This window comes from Salvia hispanica, chromosome 4, assembly GCF_023119035.1.
Source record: "Salvia hispanica cultivar TCC Black 2014 chromosome 4, UniMelb_Shisp_WGS_1.0, whole genome shotgun sequence".
In the NCBI taxonomy this organism is placed as follows: Eukaryota; Viridiplantae; Streptophyta; class Magnoliopsida; order Lamiales; family Lamiaceae; genus Salvia; species Salvia hispanica.
In genome coordinates, this window is record NC_062968.1 from 32313038 (window position 1) to 32338000 (window position 24963).

The 24963-nt window shown below is 34.5% G+C and overlaps 3 protein-coding genes across 5 annotated transcripts; 1 reads left to right on the forward strand and 2 right to left on the reverse strand.

Moving 5' to 3' along the window:
• Nucleotides 1-490: 490 nt before the first annotated feature.
• On the forward strand, nucleotides 491-2057 carry LOC125218706 (protein DOWNY MILDEW RESISTANCE 6-like). Of its 2 annotated transcripts, none has more exons than XM_048120443.1 (4): nucleotides 491-643; nucleotides 726-934; nucleotides 1028-1275; nucleotides 1334-2057. In XM_048120443.1, the coding sequence occupies exons 2-4, from the start codon at nucleotides 740-742 to the stop codon at nucleotides 1917-1919; spliced, it is 1029 nt and encodes a 342-aa protein (XP_047976400.1). In that variant the 5' UTR covers nucleotides 491-643; nucleotides 726-739; the 3' UTR covers nucleotides 1920-2057. The 2 variants fall into 2 exon arrangements, with proteins under 2 accessions (XP_047976400.1, XP_047976402.1); XM_048120445.1 differs by having other exon boundaries at nucleotides 499-643; nucleotides 1343-2057.
• Nucleotides 2058-8197: 6140 nt separating this feature from the next.
• Nucleotides 8198-15395, reverse strand: LOC125221792 (65-kDa microtubule-associated protein 3-like). Of its 2 annotated transcripts, XM_048124047.1 has the most exons (16): nucleotides 15242-15395; nucleotides 15093-15147; nucleotides 14443-14529; nucleotides 13202-13741; nucleotides 11874-11954; nucleotides 11559-11765; nucleotides 11190-11432; nucleotides 10603-10812; nucleotides 10378-10533; nucleotides 10077-10236; nucleotides 9725-9876; nucleotides 9560-9647; nucleotides 9398-9471; nucleotides 9227-9301; nucleotides 8874-9138; nucleotides 8198-8790 (listed from the first exon to the last, which is right to left on the reverse strand). In XM_048124047.1, exons 4-16 carry the CDS (start codon nucleotides 13214-13216, stop codon nucleotides 8393-8395), a joined length of 2124 nt encoding a protein of 707 aa, XP_047980004.1. In that variant the 5' UTR covers nucleotides 13217-13741; nucleotides 14443-14529; nucleotides 15093-15147; nucleotides 15242-15395; the 3' UTR covers nucleotides 8198-8392. The 2 variants fall into 2 exon arrangements, with proteins under 2 accessions (XP_047980004.1, XP_047980005.1); XM_048124048.1 differs by lacking the exons at nucleotides 13202-13741; nucleotides 14443-14529; nucleotides 15093-15147; nucleotides 15242-15395 and adding an exon at nucleotides 12378-12725.
• An 848-nt stretch (nucleotides 15396-16243) lies between these two features.
• On the reverse strand, nucleotides 16244-18670 carry LOC125221794. The gene has a single exon (XM_048124049.1). It carries the CDS (start codon nucleotides 18584-18586, stop codon nucleotides 16631-16633), a length of 1956 nt encoding a protein of 651 aa, XP_047980006.1. The 5' UTR covers nucleotides 18587-18670; the 3' UTR covers nucleotides 16244-16630.
• Between the last annotated feature and the right edge of the window lie 6293 nt (nucleotides 18671-24963).

Sequence of the window (24963 nt, forward strand, 5' to 3'; positions counted from 1 at the left end):
GACACGACACTATAACAATTCGATAACAATCCAAACTTGATTTACATGATTAAAACTTAATTTACACAGTTAAAATCTGACTGTTGAATATGATTTACATAAAACATATGATTTACGCAAATCAAAAAAATAAAACACAAAAATAGTATATGAGAGTTTAAATTTAATGTTGGTGCAATCAAGAATATGACAGATTTGCCTGATGCGCCTCCTCAAAACAATAGGGGTTGTTCGATTCGTAAGATTATATTGTATCCTGGATTAAATATGTAGTGTATTTGATTTATGAGATTCGATTTCACAATTCAATCTTAGATAAATAATCATAAAATAATTAATTATAATTAATCCCCGATTAAAATAATCTAATTGTATCTTAATATTATTTCATGCAGTGGCCTAAATCACGTAGGAAGTAGTAATTCTATTTATATAGTGTTTTAATAGAGTAAAGAGATGAGAGTGGTGAGACCCATTGTGGTGACGTCAAAGCATGACGTACGATGAATTGATTGCACCATATACGCAAGATGGATTGATTGCAGCATATCTCAAGCTCGACTATTTAATAGGGTGAGAGGCCAGTGGAGTTTTCATGTGCAATAGAGGCAATACAGAAGAATCAATTTTCATCTACCACCAGGTTTGCCGCTTTCGGATTATTCATCCATTTTGTGTAAATAATGAAAGCATGAAAATTGATTGAAATCCAAAACAATTCGCAGATCGTTGGGTTTCCATGGCTACTAAGATTATCAGCGGCACCCAATTCTCGAGCCTGCCGGCGAGCTATATCCGCGGCGAGTCAGAAAGGCCGAAGCTCGCCGAAGTCGATGTGCTCGATAACATTCCTCTCGTCGACCTCACTTGCCCAGATAAAACTCTACTCATCCAACAGATCGGCCAAGCCTGCCGCGATTATGGCTTCTTTCAGGTTATTAAAATACTCCTACTGTTACTAATTCATTAGCATAGAATAAATACTAATTCATTTAATTTATGTTGTGTAACAAATTAAAACGGCCAGGTGATTAATCACGGAGTGTCGAAGGAGGCAGTGAGTAGGATTGTGGCAACGGGGCACGAGTTGTTCGGATTGAGCGTGGAGGAGAAAATGAAGCTATATTCCGACGATACGAGTCGAACGACGCGCCTCTCCTCGAGCTTCAACGTGTCCAAGGAGACTGTCCATAACTGGCGTGATTATCTCCGCCTCCATTGCTACCCCTTGGACAAATACACCCCAGAGTGGCCCACCGCGCCCTCCTCTTTCAAGTAAGTAATGGAATGTATATATATTGTTTGTTTGTACATTTTGTAATTCAGTTAGAAGCTTTTGCAGGGAGGTTGTTAGCCATTACTGCAAGGAAATCAGGGAACTGGGGCTGAAACTGGAGGAGGCGATTTCGGTGAGTCTAGGACTGGAGAAAGATTGTATAAAAAGGATATTAGGAGGGGAGGAGCAAGAGCAGCACATGGCCTTGAACTACTACCCGGCTTGTCCGGAGCCGGAGCTGACCTTGGGATTGCCGGCGCATACGGATCCCAACGCGCTGACCATCCTGCTGCAGGATATGGAGGTGGAGGGGCTCAACATCCGGCACAAGGGCAGGTGGTTGGCGGTGAGGCCGCAGCCGGAGGCCTTGGTGATCAACATCGGGGATCAGATACAGGCGGTGAGCAACGGAAGGTACAAGAGCGTGTGGCATCGGGCGGTGGTGAATGCGCATAAGCCCAGGCTGTCGGTGGCTTCGTTCCTCGCGCCGTCGGAGGCGGCCAGGATCACAGCTCCGGCGGCGCTGGCGGAGGAGGGGAGAGGGAATGAGTATAGGGAGTTCAGCTACGGTGAGTATTATAAGACGTTTTGGAGTGGGGATTTGGATGAGAAGAAGCACCGCCTCGAGTTATTCAAGAACTAGCTTCCTGCGCCTGCTTCGCTATTAATAATACTTTTACTTTTACTTCATGCCATAATTTCAAATTTGCCACCACAAATTCTATGTTATCGTAATACCATTGGAAAAACAAAATACAGGATCTTCAACTTTTTGTCATCAGCGCAAAAATGCATTATTATATTCTCTCTGTATGCTAATAATTGACTTCAAACTTTAGGACTTCGCTTTTTCTATTTCATACGAGATTGATTTATTATTACTCATTCTATTCGTATTTCGTTTAAAACTAATAATAGTATATACAAGTGGGTTTAGAGCACTCCCAATGGCGACGGCGAAAATCCGGCGATTTTTCGCCGGATATCGCCGACTTATCGCCGGCCATTGGGAGGAGTTCGGCGATAACGGCGAAATTCCTACCGAAATTACGCCAAGCGGCGTTTTAACGCCGGGCTATCGCCGGCCACTGTGGGGAGCTGTTCGGCGATAATCCGGCGATGATCAATTTTTTATTTTTATTTTTTTCCTCAACGGTCATATTCTAATTTCCACCCCTATAAATATTTCATCCTCTTCCTCCATTCATCACCCACAAACTTCATTCACACAAATTTTCAATCTTTTTTCTCTCCATCTTTATTAAATGAGTTCTGATTCATCGTCTCGTGCTCAGTCCGACGAGGCAAATAGAAACCGCGCCCACCGCCCTTGAATTTTTTTTTCTTTGAATTTTTTTTTTGATTTTTTTTTCCATTCGTGTACTTTTTTTTTTTTTTTAATTTTCTTCGTTGTAATGTGTACCCGTGTTTAATACAACGAACTTTATTACTATTATTTGTTTTATCTTATAAATTAAATAAGCTAGCTTTATTATATATAAAAATAAAACAATTAAATTAGTGATGATGTAAAAATGAAATGTTGAGTTAGGGAGAAATAAGGGAGAAACCATTGGAGCAGAGGTTGGCTAAAAGTTGGCTAAAAACTGGGGATAAATTTTGGTGTTGATGTGGCGCTGATGTGGCAGGAGTTAGGGAGAAATAAGGGAGTTTATCCCAAAACCATTGGGAGTGCTCTTATATTCCTCTAACTTTCTTCTACCTACTTTTTTTTACATTTTTTTAAATTTATATCAGAATAAAATGAGACTTTTATTCGCGGACGGTGGAGGTATAATTTTATACTCCACAAAATATAAGTAAAATAAAGTTGGTAAAATATTAAATTTATTACTAAAAATAGTAAAAATATAGGTGAGAATGAGTAAGATTGGGATATTTAATGGTGGAGTACTTATTATAAAGCTTGACACGGATTGTACTATGTTGTCAATATCAAGTATCAACACAAAATTCTTTTCCCCTTTTTCTATTTTGTCAACGTACATAATCTCCAGCTTGTATAAATATTTTATAATCAGTATTTAATTAATTATATCTTTTATTTTAACAAAGTAGTAATAGATAAATGTAAGTTGTAGTATGATTTATATTGTTAATACTTCCTCCGTCCTAACTTATTTGAGTCGAATTTCATTTTAGATTGCCACAAGCTACTTCAATCATTTATTTTTTTACTAAAAATCTAATCTCACCTACTTTATTATTTCTTTTACTTTTCTCTCTTCTTTCTTTTACTTTATTCTATCTCTACTTTATTTTACTCACTAAACACAACTTTCTTAAATCTTGTGCCGAAAAGAAACGTTTTAAGTAACGTAGGACGGAGGGAATATATGGTATCTTAAATGTATTTTAATTTAAGTTTAAATTCTATTTTTTAATGTAATTAAGTTTTCAATGTGTTAATTTTTATTCAATAAGTAATATTCCCTTTGTCCCACTTAAGATGATTCACTTTCCTTTTTAGTTTGTCCATCCAAGATGACTTATTACTAAAATTGGAAACCTTTTATCTCTATTTTATTCCTTCTTTCTTACTTTACTCTCTCTATCTAACACACAAAATAAAACTGCATAAAATCTCGTGCCACCCAAGGAAGAGGTCATCTTCCTTAGAACAGAAGGAGTGTATATATATATATATATAAATATAATTAATAAGCAAATTTTATTAGTATTATTTATTTTTATAATGAATAAGTTATTAATAAAATTTGTTATAGGGTTAATGTACAATTTAGGTGAAAAATATGGTAAACTTGATTGTAAAAGTATAAAACGTAAATGAATATAGCATATTCTTTTGAATTTAATTTGTGTAAAATTATTATTTAATGTAATATATACATTAAAATGGATTAGACTTTGGTATGAATGGTTAAGGATACTCAAAACAGAGTACTTTTTTTAATAATTTTTTTGTCTTCTTTTAACTTTTGTTGTGATTGTGAGTAAGTGTGATTTGGTCTACACTAGAATACAATAAATTTTGAAATTAGTCAAAATGAAAAAGTGCAAAATTATTAATTTGTTTTATAAATAAATGAATATAATTAAAAGGCTATGGCATAGAAGACTCGAAACTAATAAACAGTATCATTTTCAAGAGTATAATAGTATAATTGAAATGATATACTAGAAAATGCAAACAATTTTAATATGGAGCAGTAAAAAATATAACCAATTCAGAAAAGTTGGAATAAAATATAGTAAGTAATAGCCAAATCACGTCAAGCAACATATTTCAGCTCTAGACACGTCTGACCACCGCTTTCTAGTTAAATGCCAAACTCTAGAGGTGGAACATGAGTCACATGACTATATATAACTCTTCTAGCATATAATTATAAATTTGCCTAACATAACTATATGTCTTGATCATGTATATGAATTTTGGAAGAAAGGTCGATGTAACGTACCACGTGAACTCTAATTTGGAGAAACAAACGATAACAATTTTGAATATGTTAATAGGGGTGTGTTAAAGTCAAAAGACTCAAAACCAATCTTACATATATATAAAACGTTATTAATGTACACTATACCCACTAATAATATACTCCATCCATCCCCATTAACAGTTTATTTTTATTATTTTGTTCGTTTATATTAATTGTCCACTTTTATCATTTTTGTTTGTTCCACTAATTCTAAAGTGTGTCACTACCACAAGCCACCACATATATAGCATGTGGTACAACTGTCATAAGACATGGGCAGACGTGTTGTAGGAAATCGAAGCCATGGATCTACGTGCAAAAGATAATTTAATTTTTAATTTTTTAAATATTTATAATTATGAACATTTCATTTATAATAACTTAATCTAAAACAATGACGACTTGTTGTCTAGGGTATATAATTAATCTCTCTTCCACTTTTTAATATTTCTCCAACTCAAGTACTATATTTTTAGTAATTTATCATAATCACTCAACCATACCAATATACCATAATGGAAATATATCTTTTTATTTATTCATTGTATTAAATATTTTATTGTTATCTATACGATATATAAAAGGGAAGTTTTGGGGGTATTTAGAGAAATAAGTAGAATTTTAGGGGAATTTAGGTAAATCAAATATAATTCAATTGTAATCATTTCAAAAGAATTGTTACCTGTATTTGTTTGTACGAAGCTAAATTATTATATGGATGTAAATTTTAGTTCCATAATTATAGGGATGGAATTTAACTAATTTATTTTGTTTTCCTATAATTAATCCATGACTAATTTATAGGAAGCTAAATTATTATATGGATGTAAATTTTAATTCCATAATTATAGGGATGGAATTTAACTAATTTATTTTGTTTCCCTATAATTAATCCATGACTAATTTATATGAAATGAGTAACGAATAAATGTATAATAAATTTTGGAAAATGAAATGGAAGGCCAGAATGGAAACCGTTTATTGTCTTCTACTGTTAAAATATTTATAATAATAATTATAATAGCGTTAGATTGTATTGTAATCATTTTAAAAGAATTGTTACATGTATTATTTTGTATGAAGCTTGATTATTATATGGGTGTAAATTTTAATTTTATAATTGTAGGGATGGAATTTAACTAATTTATTTTGTTTTCCTATAATTAATCCATGACTAATGTTTATGAAATGAGTAATGAGTATTTAGGTAAATCAATTATAATTCAATTGTAATCATTTTAAAATAATTGTTACCTGTATTATTTTGTACGAAGCTAAATTATTATATTGATGTAAATTTTAATTCCATAATTATAAGGATGGAATTTAACTAATTTATTCTATTACCCTATAATTAATCCAGGACTAATTTATATGAAATGAGTACGAATAAATGTATTGCAGGGAAGGAATTTAACTAATTTATTTTGTTTCCCTGTGACTAATCCATGACTAATTTATATGATGTGAGTAACAAATAAATGTATAATAAATTTTGGAAAATGAAATGGAAGGCCAGAATGAAAACCGTTTACTCTCTTCTATTGTTACAATATTTATAATAATAATTATAATAGTATTGATTGTAGAATGAAAGTTGCAAAATTAAAACCGCTTAATTCCTTCTATTGTTACATTTTTTTTATGGATGTAAACGTAAATTTGAATTCTATAATTGCAGGGATGGAATTTAAATAATTTATTTTGTTTTTCTATAATTAATCCATGACCATAGTGTTAAATTTAATTAGTTATTATAATTTATTCCAAATAAAAGTTATCACACGTATTTTGTTTGTAAATTTAAAATTTAACACAAATTTGAATTCCGTAATTAATTACAGGAATGGAGTTTAACTAATTTATTTTATTTCCTTATATTAATTATCATTAATGCAAGTGGTAATCATTTTTTCCCCTACAATTAATGTAAGTGGAGCCTTAAGTGGAAAGAGTGGGAGGTGGAAGGAGGTTACGTGCATAATAATTTTATATATAAATATGTCATATATATGGTAAAAGACCTACTTACTACCTTATAGGACTAAGCATACCATTTTCTTGATGCCAAGGAACCATTCCACACCATGCTCAGTGAGCTCGACAAGGCTTCTTCAATTTCTTTGGTTGTCAAAGTACGCTGCGTTCGTGTTTTTGACACAACCGCTCCTGGAGACAAAACCATTGTGATAAGCAAATAGTGTGTTTTACAAGATCGTGCGGTACGTTATTTTGTTGGTCGTCGAATGTTTATTTGCAAAGTAATAGTAAATCATAACTTCTGGACTTTTCCTATAGGGCATTAAAATCGGAGCTACTTTCCCATGAGCTTTGCACGCGCGGTTTGGTGGAATACTAAAGGAGAGGGGGGGTTTGGTATACGCAATTTTCTTGTGAAGGATGCATTTCGGCTGATTATGTTTTCAAAGACACAAATGTTTGAAGTGAATGAACCACATTTTACAAAAATGACGTTTCAGTTTAAGTCATTTGAGGAAATTGGTCAGATTGCCAATATAGCGGACGAACCACTTTTTGGTGACTTCAGCATCTTAAATTTTAGTGTTACTTTCCGTTTCTATATCTCCTCGCTGCTTACTTATTACTTTTACATACATTATTGGTGTGATTGTCAATTGTGGCCATATTGTCAAACACTCTACATCTAGACTCATTGAAATACAACTATCAGATCCACAATACGAGTTGAATTATTGTTTAGTTTGCTCATTTGTTGAATGTATTTTAAACACCGCTTTCCGCATGCATGACATCCTGTATTGCACATTGTAGGAAGATGTTGTAGACTCCTATCTTGAACAAATGGAAAGAGTTAAAGTGCAGATTCCTATTGCCATTGTCCAATTCTGCAAACCTACTTTATTTCGAGGTGGGGATGATTTTTAATTATTTATTTATTGAATGTATTAACTTTATAGTGTTGTTACCCGGAATAACATAAATTTAAAATTTCAAGAATTTGGCTATCTTCTAATATATATTTATACATTATTTTTATTGACATGTGTTTGTGATTGAAGATCTTTTGTAGTATAGATGTAAAAGTGATTTAAATAATACGTGATTTATGTGCAATTTTTTATTTTTAAATATTGAATTATTATAAAGTAGATTAAAATCATTGCACATGTGGTATACTAGTAAAATTATAAAAAACCACAAATGTCAAACTACAAAATATGAAACAAACAAACTAAAAGCATAAATTATTGTGTCAAACGATGCAACCTGCATGCATTAAGAATTAAGAATTACTACTACTATGTAGTATACTATGAATCTATACGAATATGGCACGAATTATGGCACGAATCTATACGAAAACATGGAAAAATGGCAACGCAAAATGTTAGCTTCACATAATCCGAAACAAGATGTCTACTTACAAATCTGAATCGAGTGTCCATAATCATAAGGCACGGCAATGGGACAAAGAGACAGTGAAATATTTCGAGCTTGAACTCAAAAGTCAAAATGATCAGTATGAATCCAAACAAGAACAGATATGAAGGAAAGTTAATCTATATGCATCAATAGTAGACTAGTAGTAGAAGCCATAGATCAATGGCCTATGCCAATACCTGCACAAACAAAACAAAACAAAACCAAACCAAACCAAACCAAACCTAACCTAAACGAGGGAGAGTGCCTTAGCAACAGCAAAGCCAGCTCTTCTCTCCTCATAGGAGTACTCCATTTGTTCAATTGCATGAACGCTCGGCGTGAATGGGGTCATAGCTGTCCGCATTGCGCTACACGCTGTTAGAGGAGTGGCTGCCACTGGGATTGGCATTCTCTTTGGCGTTCTGTTCTCATCATTTGAAGTATACCTCTTCGTTGGCGTTGCTGCCGCTGGAGTTTTGTAACCACCACTCTCAGCATCTTGGACCGCCCCATTCTGCGTGTTCTTGGAACATAGTGAAGACAAGGGAGAGAGGGCCTTCCTCAACGCTGCTGATCCACTCTGATGTGAGATTGATGCATTGCTGGAATGCTGTTTAGCTGCCCCACTATTCATGTTTTTCTTATCTGTGTAGTCGAGACTAATCATAATCAGCACACACACACTTATTGCAGAATTGGTTCGTAAAGAGTTTGTAACACAACTTTACCAGAAAGGGGAACTGCAAGGCCAGTGTGGTGATTATTGTTCAAAGTCTGGCGTTTCACGGACTTATTCTTGTTAAGTCGACGAGAAGAGGGAGCAGCTTTGTCGAGTGCAGTTTGGAGCGCGGCTCCTCCTAATGAAAACCTCTTACTAGCCACGCCTCCGGTTGAAGGTTTTAAACTCTTGGCCCCACTCTTGGATGGACTCGGTTTTGAACCATAGATTGCTTCTTGCTCCGCCACTAACTGTCCCTGCAGCTTCTTCTGACCCTACACATGGCCCATCGGGTGTATTAGTATCTACCACTTTCAGTGAATCCCACACACGTTCTCATGTTCAACTACATATAAAACATACCCTCTGAATTTGACGCTCTTGTTCTTTCAAGCGCTTTAATTCGCTGTACTGATCAATCATGGAAATTAGACCAACCTAGATCACAAAAATAAAATTACCATTATGAACCATGTAAGTCGCATTCAACAGGTACACAAGAATGTATGTCACATAACAAAGAAGATTGCTTACACCATCGTAGAGGAACTCTGCATTTCTTTCTTTCTCCCAAGCTTTTACCTTTGACTTCAGACCATCTACCATTCCTTTGATACCAAGAAATGAAATTAACGAATAAAGAACATACTTTTCACTTTGCAATCTATTATTATGAAAAAGAGTAAGCATTGTTACCTGGGATTTTATTTACAAGCACACGAGCCTTCTCAGCACGCTTAAGCATAAGATGTGCACCTCGTCCAGCATTATAACGATTGTCATCCTATGAAGTATATACCGTTAGAGATAAACTTAGAGGGGCCATATTTATGTAGTGAAATGTTCAACATTATAACTAACCCTATTGTACTCTTCCAGCCAGCCTTCCTCTTCGCATGCAGCCAACCATTTCTGGACCTTTTCAAGAATCTCTTTTCTACTTAATGCTTCTTCTTTAACCTTGGATATCTGTGCCTCTAATTCTTCAAGTAGATAAGATGGACTGATTGCCCCTGCAAGATTGAGAGAATAAGGGTAGATAGAAATGGCTCTTTTATCACCTGCTGTTCTTTTAAAAATCCCAAATCACTGGTAGTTGCCCCAATTCAAACTTCAGCTGCCTTTTATTCAAAATTTGACATAAACAAAAAGGAAAACGAAAACCAAAACAAAGTAACTCATTAGCAGTGAATTTAGTAGAAAGGAGCCTTACCTGACTCAATAGATTCTATAGAGAGATCTTTTCCAGATTTTCCTTCAACAAGCATGTGTGATCCGTGGCATATATCTTCCAAAATCAATCTCTTTTTTAATAGGACTTCTTTGATTTTACTCATTTTCATTTCTTGCAGCCTCGAAAGTTCTGCCTCAGCCTATGGACAAGAAATGTTAGTATGTACATCACTGCAAATTATAAAAACATGGCACCAAGGATAGAGGCTGGAAATCTATGGATAACATTCATGTATAATGCCTTCTTTAAGCAACACGAAAGGGAGATAGAAAAGAAGTACATTATTGATTATCTCCAAAGACAGACTGTTGGGCTCAGTTATTTCATTTTCTGCAGCAGCAATAGTAAGTGTTACATTCTGGAACATTTGTTGCTCCTCCACTGGTGTATCCATCAGAGTCCAGAGTTCTATCATGGTCATCGCAATTTGTTGAAGCTGAAAATGCACCCAATATGAGAGAAAACAAAATTGCAAGAAAGAGAGTTGACTTGAAAATAAACATACCTTTTGCATGCGCTGCAACTTAACATTCTTAAGTCTAAATATCATAGCAGATAAACCCTGCATTGTATCCGCACTTATACTTTTCTTCTTGCATGCGTTGTCTAGAGATGGATGAACACTGCAAATTGTTGATTTGAAGTCCATCCCAAGCACCAAGCATAGAGCATTAACGACGTTCAAAAGGTCAAGCAGCTCATTCATGCGGTCATCCTGTACATAGATTCAGTGAATTTAATAAGAAAAGGAAGTCGGTGTCAACCTCAGTTGAAGCAGAGGGCTCCCAGACACGGCGAGATTTGTGCTTGTACACAAACTAGATCTTCCAGTCCTTCCAGACAAAGTAGATCTTCAAGTCATTCAGGACTATGACACGTTTTATGCTGTGTTTATTTGACCCAAATGACAAAGTAGATATTCCAGTTTTTCCAGACTAAATCTTTTAATTATTTTGTGTAGTGTTCTAAATTTATTTATCATCATTTTCATATTGTCTTCTCTTAACAGTTTTGTTAATTAAGTGGCAATTAGCTCTGACGTCAACCTAAGTGATATGAACATTAAGAAAAAGTGAAGAATGAGAACAGAACCTTTTCTTTTTGCAGCAAAAGCAACTGATTACGTAAATCATCCAACCTTTTCATTGACAAATCACTCTCATCAACAGACGTCTCATCAAGACATGTGTTCGTAGAACTAGAAAGCTCCATAGAGATACTATTAATTTGCTTCAGAACCTCTGAAAATTGGTTCTTCCTCTCATTTCTTTTCGCTGTCATATCTTCCAGATGAGGCATAATTGTCTCAAGCTCTTGCTTCAGGCTCCCGGAACTCTGTTTCAAACAGCAAACTCACTATTCATAAAGCATACTGTATAAAGGATCTAAAAATCACTCAATTATGATTACTAAAGGCTTTAAATGTGGCTTCTTTTTCCTTTTTCAGCTGTAAATTTTCACCTTCTTTATATGAGCTGGTCGGTCTCCCAATGCAGCGCTAATGTCCGCAAGCTGTGCTTCAGCATCAGCAACTGCCTGCCTTAGCTGAGCTCTTGAACGGTTTGCGTGATCCACTTTCCTTCTGTATGCATCCAGACATTCTTGTTCAAGTTCAAAAAGCATTCGGTCCCTTTCATTATCAGCCTCTCCAACTTCATCCCATATTTTCTGATAGCCATAACCATTTCAAAAATGAAAATATTAGTATGCTAGGTAAGACAATTCCACGAATCCATATCACTCATAGATAAACGAGAAAATATTATCTGAGATCACCTGTAGCTCTAACAAAAGAGAACCACAAGTTGTTTCCATTGGCAAAGTCCTTACTGAGTATACTGGTTGTCCGGGACAAGCCTACAGAGTTCCATGAGTTATAAAACAGAAAACTATGCTACATAACTACATTAGATAGAGAAAACAAAAAAGCCCCAAATACCAACTAAAATCTGAGACAGGATTACACTTTCAACAACAGCAAAGTTAGTGGCAAAACTATACGACCATGGAATTCCCGTTCCATATACTGTGCAGATATGATGAAAGAACAGACAAAACAGGGCTAAAATTGGAAAAGCTAAGTACATATGTATCGAGGCACTCACCAGCGAAATCAATTCACGACGCATATCAAACCAATATATCCACACAAATTTATCAACCGACAGTTCCAAAAACACGACATTTTTACGGAATCTCCATCATCAGGAGTGAGACATCAAACTCATTCGTTCCGTTGATAGACTCAAAAGAAAGAAAAAAGATGATAAAATGGCAAACCTGAACTTGAAAGCGGTTGATCACAGTTGTAATTCGTGGCTTTTGTTCCGAGATTGATCAGATATTTTTCTACCCTTAAGCGAGAGTGTAGATTGGGGATGAGGAAGCATAGAATAGAAACGTAGAGAAATAAGTACGTAACGCATGTTTTTATTGAGAGGGAAAGAGCGTTTTGGTCGTTAAGTTTTCTGTTTTTTGAATTTTTGAATTATGCTAATAAATTTGGGTGAACTTTTAAACTTTCGATTTCTCAATGTAATCTTTGCTTTTAATTTTTCCTTCCCTTTTGTTTTAATCAAGTTTTTAGTTTATGGGTTCTCTTCCTAGTCTATCAATATGCGTTTAAAAAAGAGAGAGAAGCGATTGTATCATTCTATAGCAAATACGTATCAGAATTACTTTAGATATTATGGAAAATAAAACCAGTTAGATCCCACTGGATACTTTGTAATGTGAGACAGTTCCCGTATATAGCCAAATCCAATCTTAATAATCATTGATCGGCAATATTTGGTAAAGTTTACACAACAATATGCATTTAATACAGCTAAACAACTACACTCACAAAACCCTAAGAATGGAAAGGGATTTAAAATTTTTAAGTATAAAAATGAGCTATTGGGTCACTAATCATGGCAAGTAAGTAAATAATCATCAATCATTACCCGTTACTCATTATAAATATGCAAAAGATACTAGTAATACTTAATTCACATTATTTGAAACGCCCTTTTCTGGAGTTGCTGCAGAGCACTTGGGATTGAGCCCGCTACACTATTAATAATAATAATATTAAGCATAAGAAAATTAGAAAAGGACCATACCATCAAATTTGCCATCTCAAGGAGCCTTCTTGTAAGCTTGATATATGAGACATAATAATGGAGATGCCCACCCAAATACTTTAAGCACTAAATCAAGCCGTTCAACAAGAAATGTCCATTTACCACAACACATTACTGCAACAAACCACAGAGACACCACATTGTTTTCTTGAGAAAAGAAAACAACCGACGAGAAGACAAAACACGCACAAAAAATTATTAGGCCAAAAAAACTAACAAACTGAGACCTTTTCATCTAGTGCCTGGTGCCTAATTCATGGAGTGGACTACGCGGAGAAAAAAGTATAATCAGATATACAAAATAGATTCATGGAACTCAAATCAAGGTGCTCGGCATAGATTTAGTTAGAGTGCATTTATCCGTCAGAAACCATTAGCAACATCAGCAGCGATCCAAGCACCCATGCACAGAATAGGATGTAAAGCTCTTTTCAAGGTAGCTCGCTCGCCTCTCTTTGCTCTGTGGATCCAAGAGGCAAGGGGAATTTGTTGATTCCTGCTTCTCAATGTAAACTAAAGCTGCACTTTCTCAACACGAACACAGTAAGGGATGGGAGATTGAAATAAGGATATGCACAGTTCATTATATTAGTCACCTTCTCCAAAATTATGTCAATGCTAATTTAGGGCGGACTGAATCACTTAGCCATATATTCATTTTCAGAGGACATCAGTTGCTAAAAGTAATTCCGGCTCCAGTAGATACATGACAATGACATATAGCTCACTCATGTTTCTTGTACAAAGAATGGCACGCCATACATCCAATGAGCACTTGAGGTGGATATGCATCCCCAAGGTCATATAAAGTCTGCCTAAGGTCATATAAATAAGTAGGTGGATACGCATAACAAATTAGATGGATACGCATGCTGAAGCCTGAAGGTCAAATAAAATCTTCCCTCAAGCGTTAGGTGTTGTAAAAGAAGATTTTCACATCTACAAGGCTGATTAGTCGGCGTAGAATCTACAATCATATCCCGGTATAACATTCAGCTTAAATTACTTTTGTTGGTTTGCAAACATCATTACATATCCTATATCAAATCAAAACCAGAATTTTACCTCATGAACATTAAATCTCATTAATATCATAAAACTAAAGTATGTGAACAAAACAGATTTATAAGCCTCCTTATGTCTTCATACAATATTCCATCTAAAAACTTGATCATAAGTTGCTACTCCTTCAAACTAAAAGATAAAGCATCATATTGTACCTGCAGAGACTGGGTATGTTATGTATGTACTTAATCACCTTTTTATGCCTCCACTGGCTGAAATGCCACCACAGGAGATACTACAAACTCAAGCCAGTAAACATTGAGATTAAAGGGAAACCATAAATATTTGTTCAACTCTTCAAACTGTGTCTCAAATATGTTAAATTTTGACAAGGTTTATGATTAAAATCCCCTCACCAACAGGAAGATTTCTTCATTATTTTCTCCTATATATATAAGTTCCAACTTACAACAATAATTTTCAAGATCATTTGAGATTTTGAATGAAATGCAAAACAACATGACGAATCCAGTAAATTTACTCATCAATCAAAATAGGAAAGTAAAAATATATTCTTAATTTGGCATCAACCACATATCATGATTGCTGTTTTTTCTGACAGAGGCGAAGAGACCAAAAGTTACTCAACCAAACGTACACCTTAGGCCTTAAACATAAACTCTGTATAGTTCTTTACAATTTTAGTTCATAAGAAAGAATGAACACTTTAAGAGCAGGGTACCTATTCTACATTTGACAGGCTTTAAATCTAACAAATGGAAAATGATGCTATTATCATAAGGCCTTGAGTCTCTCGTATCTATTGAAACTTAAATTTTTAACAAGCTAGCTGTTGCAGTCTTACCCTCATTTCTCCACTAGCAAGCTTCAAGTCCTTATGACTGAGAAAGAGCAAAATTCTGCAAAGTAAAAGTTACTTACAGAAAAACTATTTATTAAGAGATAAGCCTGTAATCACACTTCAACATAGAACCATATTCTTACACTCTTTACCAAAGGATGTTTAATGCATGAATTATAGCTTGGGGGGTGCTAAACAACAGGTCGATATCAAATAATCTGTTAGGAGAACAGAGATGTAAGTTTGGTCATGCTCATAATTATTTGTCACGTACTATAAAAAAAATTAGCTGTATTCTACAATCAGCATCAGAAGATTCAGAATAATAATGCTAATATTTCAGCAAAGATCAATAGCCCAAGTACAGATAGGGCCTTCGTATAGATATGAGGAGCTCATTACAACGACGAGCTTTGACTAATTAATGTTTCGCAGAATAAGAAGAGAGATTCTTCTTGAATAAAACTTATCCATACAATTAGCCTCCAACTAGAAAACCAATGCACAACTCAACTAGGATGGTCAAGCCAACAAATGATAGCTTAGGGCAATGAGGGCTGAGTGACATGCAAACAATTACAAACCTAGCAGAGAAGAAAAGATATCTAATAGTTACAAAATCAGAAGGAACTATAGTATATAAAGAGATGCACATGCGTTCGGAAAATGAGATACAACGTAATGAAAATCTTTGAATCTTAAATCTAGCTTGCAGCATCTCAACTATAAGAGCAAAAGGTCATATTATTGGACCAGAAAGTATGAAATCAACCTACCTACTAGCCACCAGTAGGAAATATTGGATGATTCTTTCACAAGTACACAAAGCGTACAAGCATATGCCAAGGTTGGCAAAAGAGGTTTTCAATAGCAGAAGTAGTCGTATACAAAACACATACACATTATGAAAAAATGGCCATGAGCACCAATTCTACACCCAGAATCTGAGACACATCATAAACAACAGATGTAAGGCTCATATATTTGGATACTATTACAATAATTAACATAATTACAAACTCAAGGCTCATACTAAACCACCATAAGTGTTAGTTGGATTGACACTCGAGCGATCATATCATAAGTATCTACCATATAAGTCGATACAAATGATTATGAATTATATTTAATGACTGACTACAAATACTTGACAATTATTAAGTCAAACTTCTTGTAAAACTTAAAAGAAGAATACAATGCTATAAGCAATACACGTGATACACGTCTAGACTATATAAGTATCTCTACTGAACAGCATAAACGCCAATGAAGGCTGAATAGCCCGACTTCCATATGCAAAAAGCATAGGATTAAATAAAAAATAGAAAATGTCAGCACAGAGTAGATTAAAGTATATCAGAGAACTATACTTTACAAATTACATGCAATACAGACACCTAAAAGGCTGTTACTGTGATTGTGAGAGGCTGAGAGCTTTCAAGCTGTGTACTTTGTACAAGTACAACCCACTTCCATCAGTGAATTGAGGTGAATAGAACCAAAAAAACTAAGAATTTAGTTAGAGTGGGTTCACCAAATTTCTATACAATCTCCCCATGCCTGAATCCACCATCTTCACAGTCAGCACCCGGGTCCAGTCCACAAGGAGAATCGAACCATTTAGGATTTTCCGGGTAGAATCCATCTACCTGTATACCCGCAAGACCAACATCTGGATCTATTGATTCAGCATGCCTTAAGGGCTTGGTCAGTTTATGGTTACTGCAGCCAAGAATCCCCTTCTGATCAAAGCCACCACATTTTAACCACTTCTCCTCTTTACAAGACTCACCAAGCAGATCCTTCTCATTCCTACACTCTGTCCTCATCCGCTCCCAAGAAGCAACCTCACCAAGAGTTCTCCCAAAGCTGTCCTCATCATCTTCTATAACATCTGCATCCTTGCCATCACCATAGATCCTAGTGTGGTGGTCGTCCACCCAATCTGGCAAATCATGCTCCACCACCAACACATCATCCAGATGCTGATGCTGCTTCTCTGAAAGCAGCCCAACAGACTTGGAACCATCATCAGCAACATTTCTAAGCTTATTCACAATATCAAATAGTTCACGAGACACAGAACCTAACAGTGAAGGTGGAATTTTCCCAAGCCTAACCTCAAGCAACCCCAATTCACTCCTCACTTCCTGCACCTGCTGGAAAACTGAATGTTGCAAGTCTCCAGAATCCTTCCCTAAGAACCCAAAACTCTCATTTTCCCCATCTTCAGCCATCCCGTATACACTCTCTTGATCCATCAGCAGCCCCCCTTTATGTCCAACCATTCGATGCATAATCCTAGCATTTCCATCCAAGGGCCCTGGCTCATGTCCCGAGTGCACCGCATAAAGCTTAAACACAGCTGTCCCCTCTTCCTCATAGACAAATGTCTTATCCTTCTCATTATATTTTGATATTGGAACTATTGCCCTAATACGAAAGCCACACCCACACCGCTTAGACGTATACGGCTCTCTCTTCAGCATCCGTGATTTTTTTGAGGAAGCTGGCTCTCCTGCTCTATGACATGCGTAGTCCTTGACCTCTGCCATAAATGGCTTAAACCTAATATATTTCTGTCGTATGCACAACACAACCTTGTGCTTGGCAGCCAATTTTTGCAATTGTGATGGGACTTCCTTGGCGGGCACATCAAAAGATTCAGTGTATTCAAACCTACGCCTCTTAGACCTTGGAGCACACCCAGAAGACTCATCTGAACAAATAGGGCAAGCAGAGACACAAGTCCTAATGTAACTCTCAGGAATGCCATAAAATTTTGCCCCTACAGTCCACACCTGCTTAATTCTCTCTACAGTATCTTTCAACCCTAAGTGTTTGAATTCCGTATCACCGTGATATAACATGACTATGTCCTGCCACTGATCAACATGCGAAACAGATTGGCTTGTATTGTTCTTGAAACAAAGAAAATGGCTACTATTACCGGTTATGCTAGTAGCGGATTCCGAGACGTGGACATTGAGCTTGTCCTGAATGCGCTTCCACGCCGTGAGGTAGGCTGTGTCCTCGTTCCGATCCTTCCACACCGACCGCCAACTGGAGAGCACAGGAGGCGGAGTCGCGGCTCGGATCTCCTCCGGCGTGGCCAATCGGCCATCAATTAAGCACCGAATCATAAGAGCATGCGATTCCTTGTTGAAAGTGTAGAATTGGGAGGAAATATGCGGCTCGGGGCTAATGCAAAACGGAGTGTGGTTAATCGGGCGCTTGGTGTGGTTAAAAGAGGGGTGATTTGGCAAATTAGGGTTCTGAAATTGAAGGGTGGCATTGGATGATGGGAGAGGGATTTCGGCGTCGGACGAAGAGTGGCTTCCGCCTTCGTCGTCTTCGTCGTCGCGGAAGAGGTCGATTTCGGCGAGGGAGAAGGCGTCGTGGTGGATTGAGGGCTGCGATTGCGGGTCCATGAAGTGGTGGTGCGGCGAAGGGGCCAGGTGGTGGAAGAGATCTTCCTCAATTTTGCTTGGATTCATTTGGGGGAACGAATTGAGGGACCAAAAGTAGTTACAGTAGTGGAGTTTTGACAATGGAAGCTATGTCGTCAGTGATTCTGAGATGATGTGGTGTCTGCACTTTATTAAATTACTACTACTCCACATATATCAATTCAAATATTCAATTAATTTAATAAATTGCAAGTTTTCAACCAATTTTCCGGATGTGTATTTATGCACTCACATTTATAAACACCGTTTATTTTGGTTTGAAAATGATGATTCCGATTTCATGAAAATTAGAATGATAAGTCACAGTGAAATTAACTGAATCCGGAAAAAATAAGAGTTTTGCCATTTATAAGAGATACATTTATCATAAATTTTGCATGATGTACAGTGGATATACAAGTTTTAACTTTATTATCATGAAACTAAATAGACATATTTGTACACACCATTATGGTTTTTAACCATAGAAAATAATATTTGAACGAGTTTATGGGCCTCGAATATATTTGGACTTAAATGGATGTTTTATTTGGTGGGAGGACTTGTAAGTTACTATTGGGCTATTGCTCAGATTATCTTGTCCCCAATGAAAACAATTGGTGCATTTGGTGGGCTAGATAGCAGCAGAGATTTGGTGCCCAGAATTTCCTTTTTCACGGGACTGAATGTGTGAGAATTTACTTGAAGTCAGAAAATGGACGGAGCATAATCACAAAAGCAACTCTGGTAATCATAAAGATGCAATGTAACTCGTCTTACTTCCTGACAATTTTTACTTAGTGGCTTTAGTTGATGAATGTTTTGTTTTTAATTTCTTGTTTTGCTTAAATGGTGCACTTTTTATTCTTCTCTCGCTTTCTTCTTATTTAGCTTGCTTATTTTGGTTTGAGGTATTTTGTTTTATTGTCTTTATTGGATTAGTTTTTTGTTCTGAACATTGGATTATTTGCTCACCAATGTTAGAGTGATTTGAGTTTTTTCTCTTTTATAACAAAGTAAAAAGATTTGATGCTCTTTAATAAGAAACACGCATGCACAACCACTCTTACTACCCATCAAACTCACAACAATATGCCAGTGGCTTGCTCTAAACTTTATTCAGGATCTTAATCAGCTATAAATCCAAACCAAAATTCACTTGAATTACTAATCTGACTGTCCATGGCCGAGGGTTACTTATTGGGGGACTTGCATGCACGGTTTAGCCTAGATCTCAAATTGCATTTTCGACTTAGCTATAAAGATAAAAGCATTGATTAAATTTGATTTATTTAGATCTCAATCATCCGGGAATTAGTCGATAAAATTGGGGCAATAGACGGTGTTTGATTTTGGATCTAGCAACCTCAATCCAATTCAATTGGATCCCTAAAAAGGCTTTAACAAAAGGGAGGGTTAGGTAGTACTAAGATTTAAGAGATTTTAACATGCCTCCACATGTGTGAACTTGAATGAATATTGAATTTCTATGCGTGGGATAGACAAGATAATATAAAATTTTTACTTTTTATTTTTATATTTTTGTATTATAATCAGTGTTTTAAAAATCGGTTTGGATCGGCCGGTCAGACCGGTTCAGCCGCGAACCGGTGAACTCTCCGGTCCGATTCACTGTATAAAACCAATGGAGCATTGAACCGTTTTGGACCGGGTGAACCGGCCAGTTGGTCTGGAAACCGGGACTCGGTCGAACGAGTTACCAAATTTTTTGATTTTTAAAAATGAATTAAAAATCAATTAAAAAAAAAATTTACACTAAACTTTCATCTCATATTAACCCATACTTGTATTGGGCCTATGAATTTATAAAAACTAGCTTAAAAAATCATTTGTGTCTTTCTTTTATAGAAGTATTCCACAAGATTGTACTTTCATTTTTCAATGTGGGATGAAAAGCTTATTTTATAGTCATCTTTTACAATCTTTTGCCTTTACTTTTTCAATGTGGGATGTAGTTTGTTTTGTTAATATGTACTACTTCATATTATATCAACTATCAACTATATACTAATTGTATATTTATAATTAAAAGCTATATACATATTTTATATCATAACTAAAATTAATAAATCTTAATTAACTTTCAAATAAAGTTTTAATTACTAATGCTTAGATTGAAAATAAAATAACAAGAATATATAATGGGAGAAGTGTTCATAACATGAAAATTAATGCATAGTATAATAAACATATGAATATGTATTTTTACATTACTAGTATTACTCGTTAAGAATTGGTAAATATATATGTTTTATCTATACTTATATATCTCTATATTATTTAAAATTAAATTATATGTTGCATTAATGCTTGTTGATTTACATGTTTTGAAACCAAGTGTTTTATAATAAATATGTATTTTAATTATAGGGTCCTATTCTAATGCTTATAGCACCGTAATCCAAAATCAAGACTAAAACTTCACCCTTGGATTTTAAAATGAGTGGATGAGATTAAAGCTCACAAATCTCAATAAATAGTAGACAAAATATCAACAAAAGGGTAATATCGTCATTATGTTATCATATGATAATTTTCGTGGGTGTTTTTTTATATCAACATTGTGTATTACAAATATCAACAATATGACATTAGAATATCAACACAAGGACAAGAAAATATCAACACATTTTTATTGAGATTGGACATGCATAATATTGAGATTTTGCCTACAATATATTGAGATTTTTTGTTGCATTTGTTGATAAAAGTTTGCTTATCAACATGTACGAAAATTGAAATATAATTTATCAAATTTCATCATCCGAACATCGTCGGAACATATGCAATTGAGATCTCATTGGAATCCTTATTAAATTATCTTTAATTTAATATATTTTTTGCTAAAAAATAATTTAAATTGAGAGAGTTACGTAAATTTAAAGATTTGAGATGATTTTGAGGAGAGAGAAAGTAGTTAGTTATAATTACTACATATAGGATTTGACATTAATACCCTTTTAATTTGATTAATAATTATTTAAATTTAAAATATATTACACTTGGCATTATATCAACCACAAGATCTTCTAATCTAATGGTTAAAAATTGGTCTCAATTTTGGATTGCTAATTAGTTAGCAATTGATCACCTCCCTTTAATTATATACTCATATATATATAAATGCTACAGTAAAACGGTTCGACCGATTGGACCAGTTGAACGTGAACTAGTAGCCTTGCCGGTCCGGTTTTTAAAACATTAATTACAATCAAGATTTCAAGCTTGTTTAGCCCTAGATTTGATTTGACCTCGGCCTTACCCCGGGTCACATGACTACGATCAAAATATGTACTTTGACTAGGATTTAACTTCTTGTTTTAATTTTTGTGAATAAAGGGCTACAATAGAATTTGATATGCCTAAGACTAAAATGACGACTTATTCCTTTTTCCAAAATTACGGTGGGCCATGTGCTCGTCACGTGCTAGTGGCTGCTTTCATAAATGAGGTATTGATTCTTGAAGATGCATGATCGGTGAAATGTAAAATTTGATAGGAAGATATACAGGCACTCACATATAGTCAATCTAGTTTGTTCTGTTGAACCAAACTTGATTTATATACCTATCATTTCAGTTTCTAAGGGAAAGTGAGAGAAATCAAAAGTTCGTATATTTATATTCAAATTTTAAAATTTAGGGGAAGAAAAAAGAAAAACTCAAAGTTAATGTATTCACAGGTAAATAATCCTTCACAAAATCACAGTATATTAGATAATTATGCATTTTTATGTATTAGATATTTATTGTATTAGCAAAACAAACACAACAATTTTATTATTCTTTTTGTTAATATATACTTATATTCGTCCAAGAATAAATGTCTCATTGTTGACCGGCTCGGGTTTTAGTGCAAAAATTGGTAAAATAAGAGAGACGGAAAGAAAATATGTTAGTGGAAAATGTTACTCACCTCATTATAGAGAAAGAAATTTTCTAAAATGAAAATTTTCTATTTTCAGGGGACGGAGGGAATATAAAAAAAATTTAGTGAAGCCCCCGCCAAAATTTATTTCTGCGCCCGTCACGGTATATACCTATCATTTAGTTTGCTTTTGCATTATCTAAGGCCCATCAAAGTTTCCTAAATAAGGTCTTAACTAACTTGAATTAAAAAGGTATATACCTATCATTTAGTTTGCTTTTGCATTATCTAAGGCCCATCAAAGTTTCCTAAATAAGGTCTTAACTAACTTGAATTAAAAAATAGTCGACAATAAATGATTCATTAATGGACGTTTAAATAAATTTTTGTGTTAAAATATTGTCTAATTAAGTTGGGCAGGTGCCACAAGTCTAAGGGGATAGGCCCAAATAAAATGTCTTACTGAGTTGTTATACTTTTAAAAGCCTGTAATTATTACTTAATTAAATATTAATTTCAAATTAATTACTAGCATTTTATTCATGGTTTAGTAATTTTCTATTGAGATTTATAAATCAAATTACAATTTTATTCAGAATATATGGATATAAAGACATGCGTAGTATCGAGAAGATTGGATAGTTATTCTTAAACATATGTTAATTAATTAGAGAAAAAAAATACTACTACAACTATGTGTCTGGATTGGAAAATAAGACAACGGAGCAATAAGCATGCGCGTGTACATCTAATCTAACTCCCTCTATCTGGCATTAGGAGTTCCGTGATGGCACGGATTTTAAGAAATGTTAAAAAAAGTGTGTGGAAAAAAGTTAGTGGAATAGGGTCTCACTTGTATATATTAGTCTTAAATGAAATGTGAGTGGAATGAGTTAAGTGAAGGTGAGACTCAATTACCATTTATGGTAAAAGTGAACCGAGACTCCTATTCACGGACGGACTAAAATAGAAAAAAGAGACTCCTATTCGCAGACAGGAGTAGGACACATGAAATATTTATTATATTTATTTTATTTGTCAACTCATTCTAATTTTTTTCGGAGGTATTTATAATCGAGTTGGAACAGTCAGGCAGTCCTTCGCCAAACTAGCACAAATTGGATCGATTATTTTCATGTTTCAGTCCAAATATATTATTGAACTGTTGAAGTGTTTTTAGCCCACAGTTAATGACAATGAGACATGCTCCGATACAATATTATAGATGTTTCATCCAAAATCAATTGGTGATTTAAATAGTGTATGAAACCTATATAGTAGTTTTAATTATCTTTTAAAACTAATTTTTTCAATTGCTAATAACGTTACAACCATAAAACACTCTGAACACACAAAAAAGGAAAGACAACACGATCAGTCAAGACAAAATGAATGTTGCTACTCAACGAGAAGGACCAGCAAACACAGCAAAAAGGGGGCATCCATGATCCAGCGCCTCTAGCTCCATCCTATTAGAAATGGATCACTCACCTCTTAAAAGGCCTTATAAGGGGGAGAGTTATCCACTCTTATAGATAAAATAGGATAATTACCAGATCGATGTGGGGCAATATTTAATAATTTTTAACACGTACATGAGAGACATCAAAATATACACTTATTTACCAGTCTGAGATATTATTGTATTTAAATGACTTATTTCTCCATGCGCTATGCAAATCGGCAGCAGGGTTTTGTACTTTTGTCACATACTAGTTATAAATAAATTGTTTATTTATTATATTCTACTTATATATACGAATACATATTATAATGTCATAAGCAATTAAAAATTTCGTAATATCTATGCCCTTTATTATAGTACTGTGATAATGGATCTGCAACATATATGCATATATAACTATTTTATTGGTTCAATGACCATATGCATAACAACATAAGCATATTAAATTATTTATAAGACATTCATGAATAATATGTTATTAATAAATCATCAATGAGAGTTTCAAATTCAGATACTTGTGCGTAAATCTTGTTTATGCATGCTTAATATATGCCATATGTGTGTATCAAGGAACATCTGCACCATTAAGATTAATAAAGTACGATATAAGTATGAGAATTAGGATTTCTTAAGATTGATTGTTTTGCATTAAGATCTATGAATGTACGGAATTTCATATCATATAAATCTGATTGTGTATTTATATTAATTTTCTTAATCTCACCAAAAGAAATTGTTGTATAATATACTCACTGAATTTTATTCATTTATTAATTCTAATTGTATTACTTATGTCCACAGCAATTATTTTTCTCTAGGCGGTCGATGTAATTAATTAAGTAATTTTCAAACTATGGAATTTTGTTTACATTATGATTTGGCATGTTCCTTCGATCTGTGACCTGTGATCAAGTGTCAATTCAAATGCATAACATTTAGTTAGGATTCAGAAAACATCATTTAAATTAAGATTACTTTTAGTTAATTATATATTAACCATCGCCTCTATGTTGGAAAAGGTTAGCGAATATTTCGAGATTTAAAACTAATAAATATATATATGAATACGAAA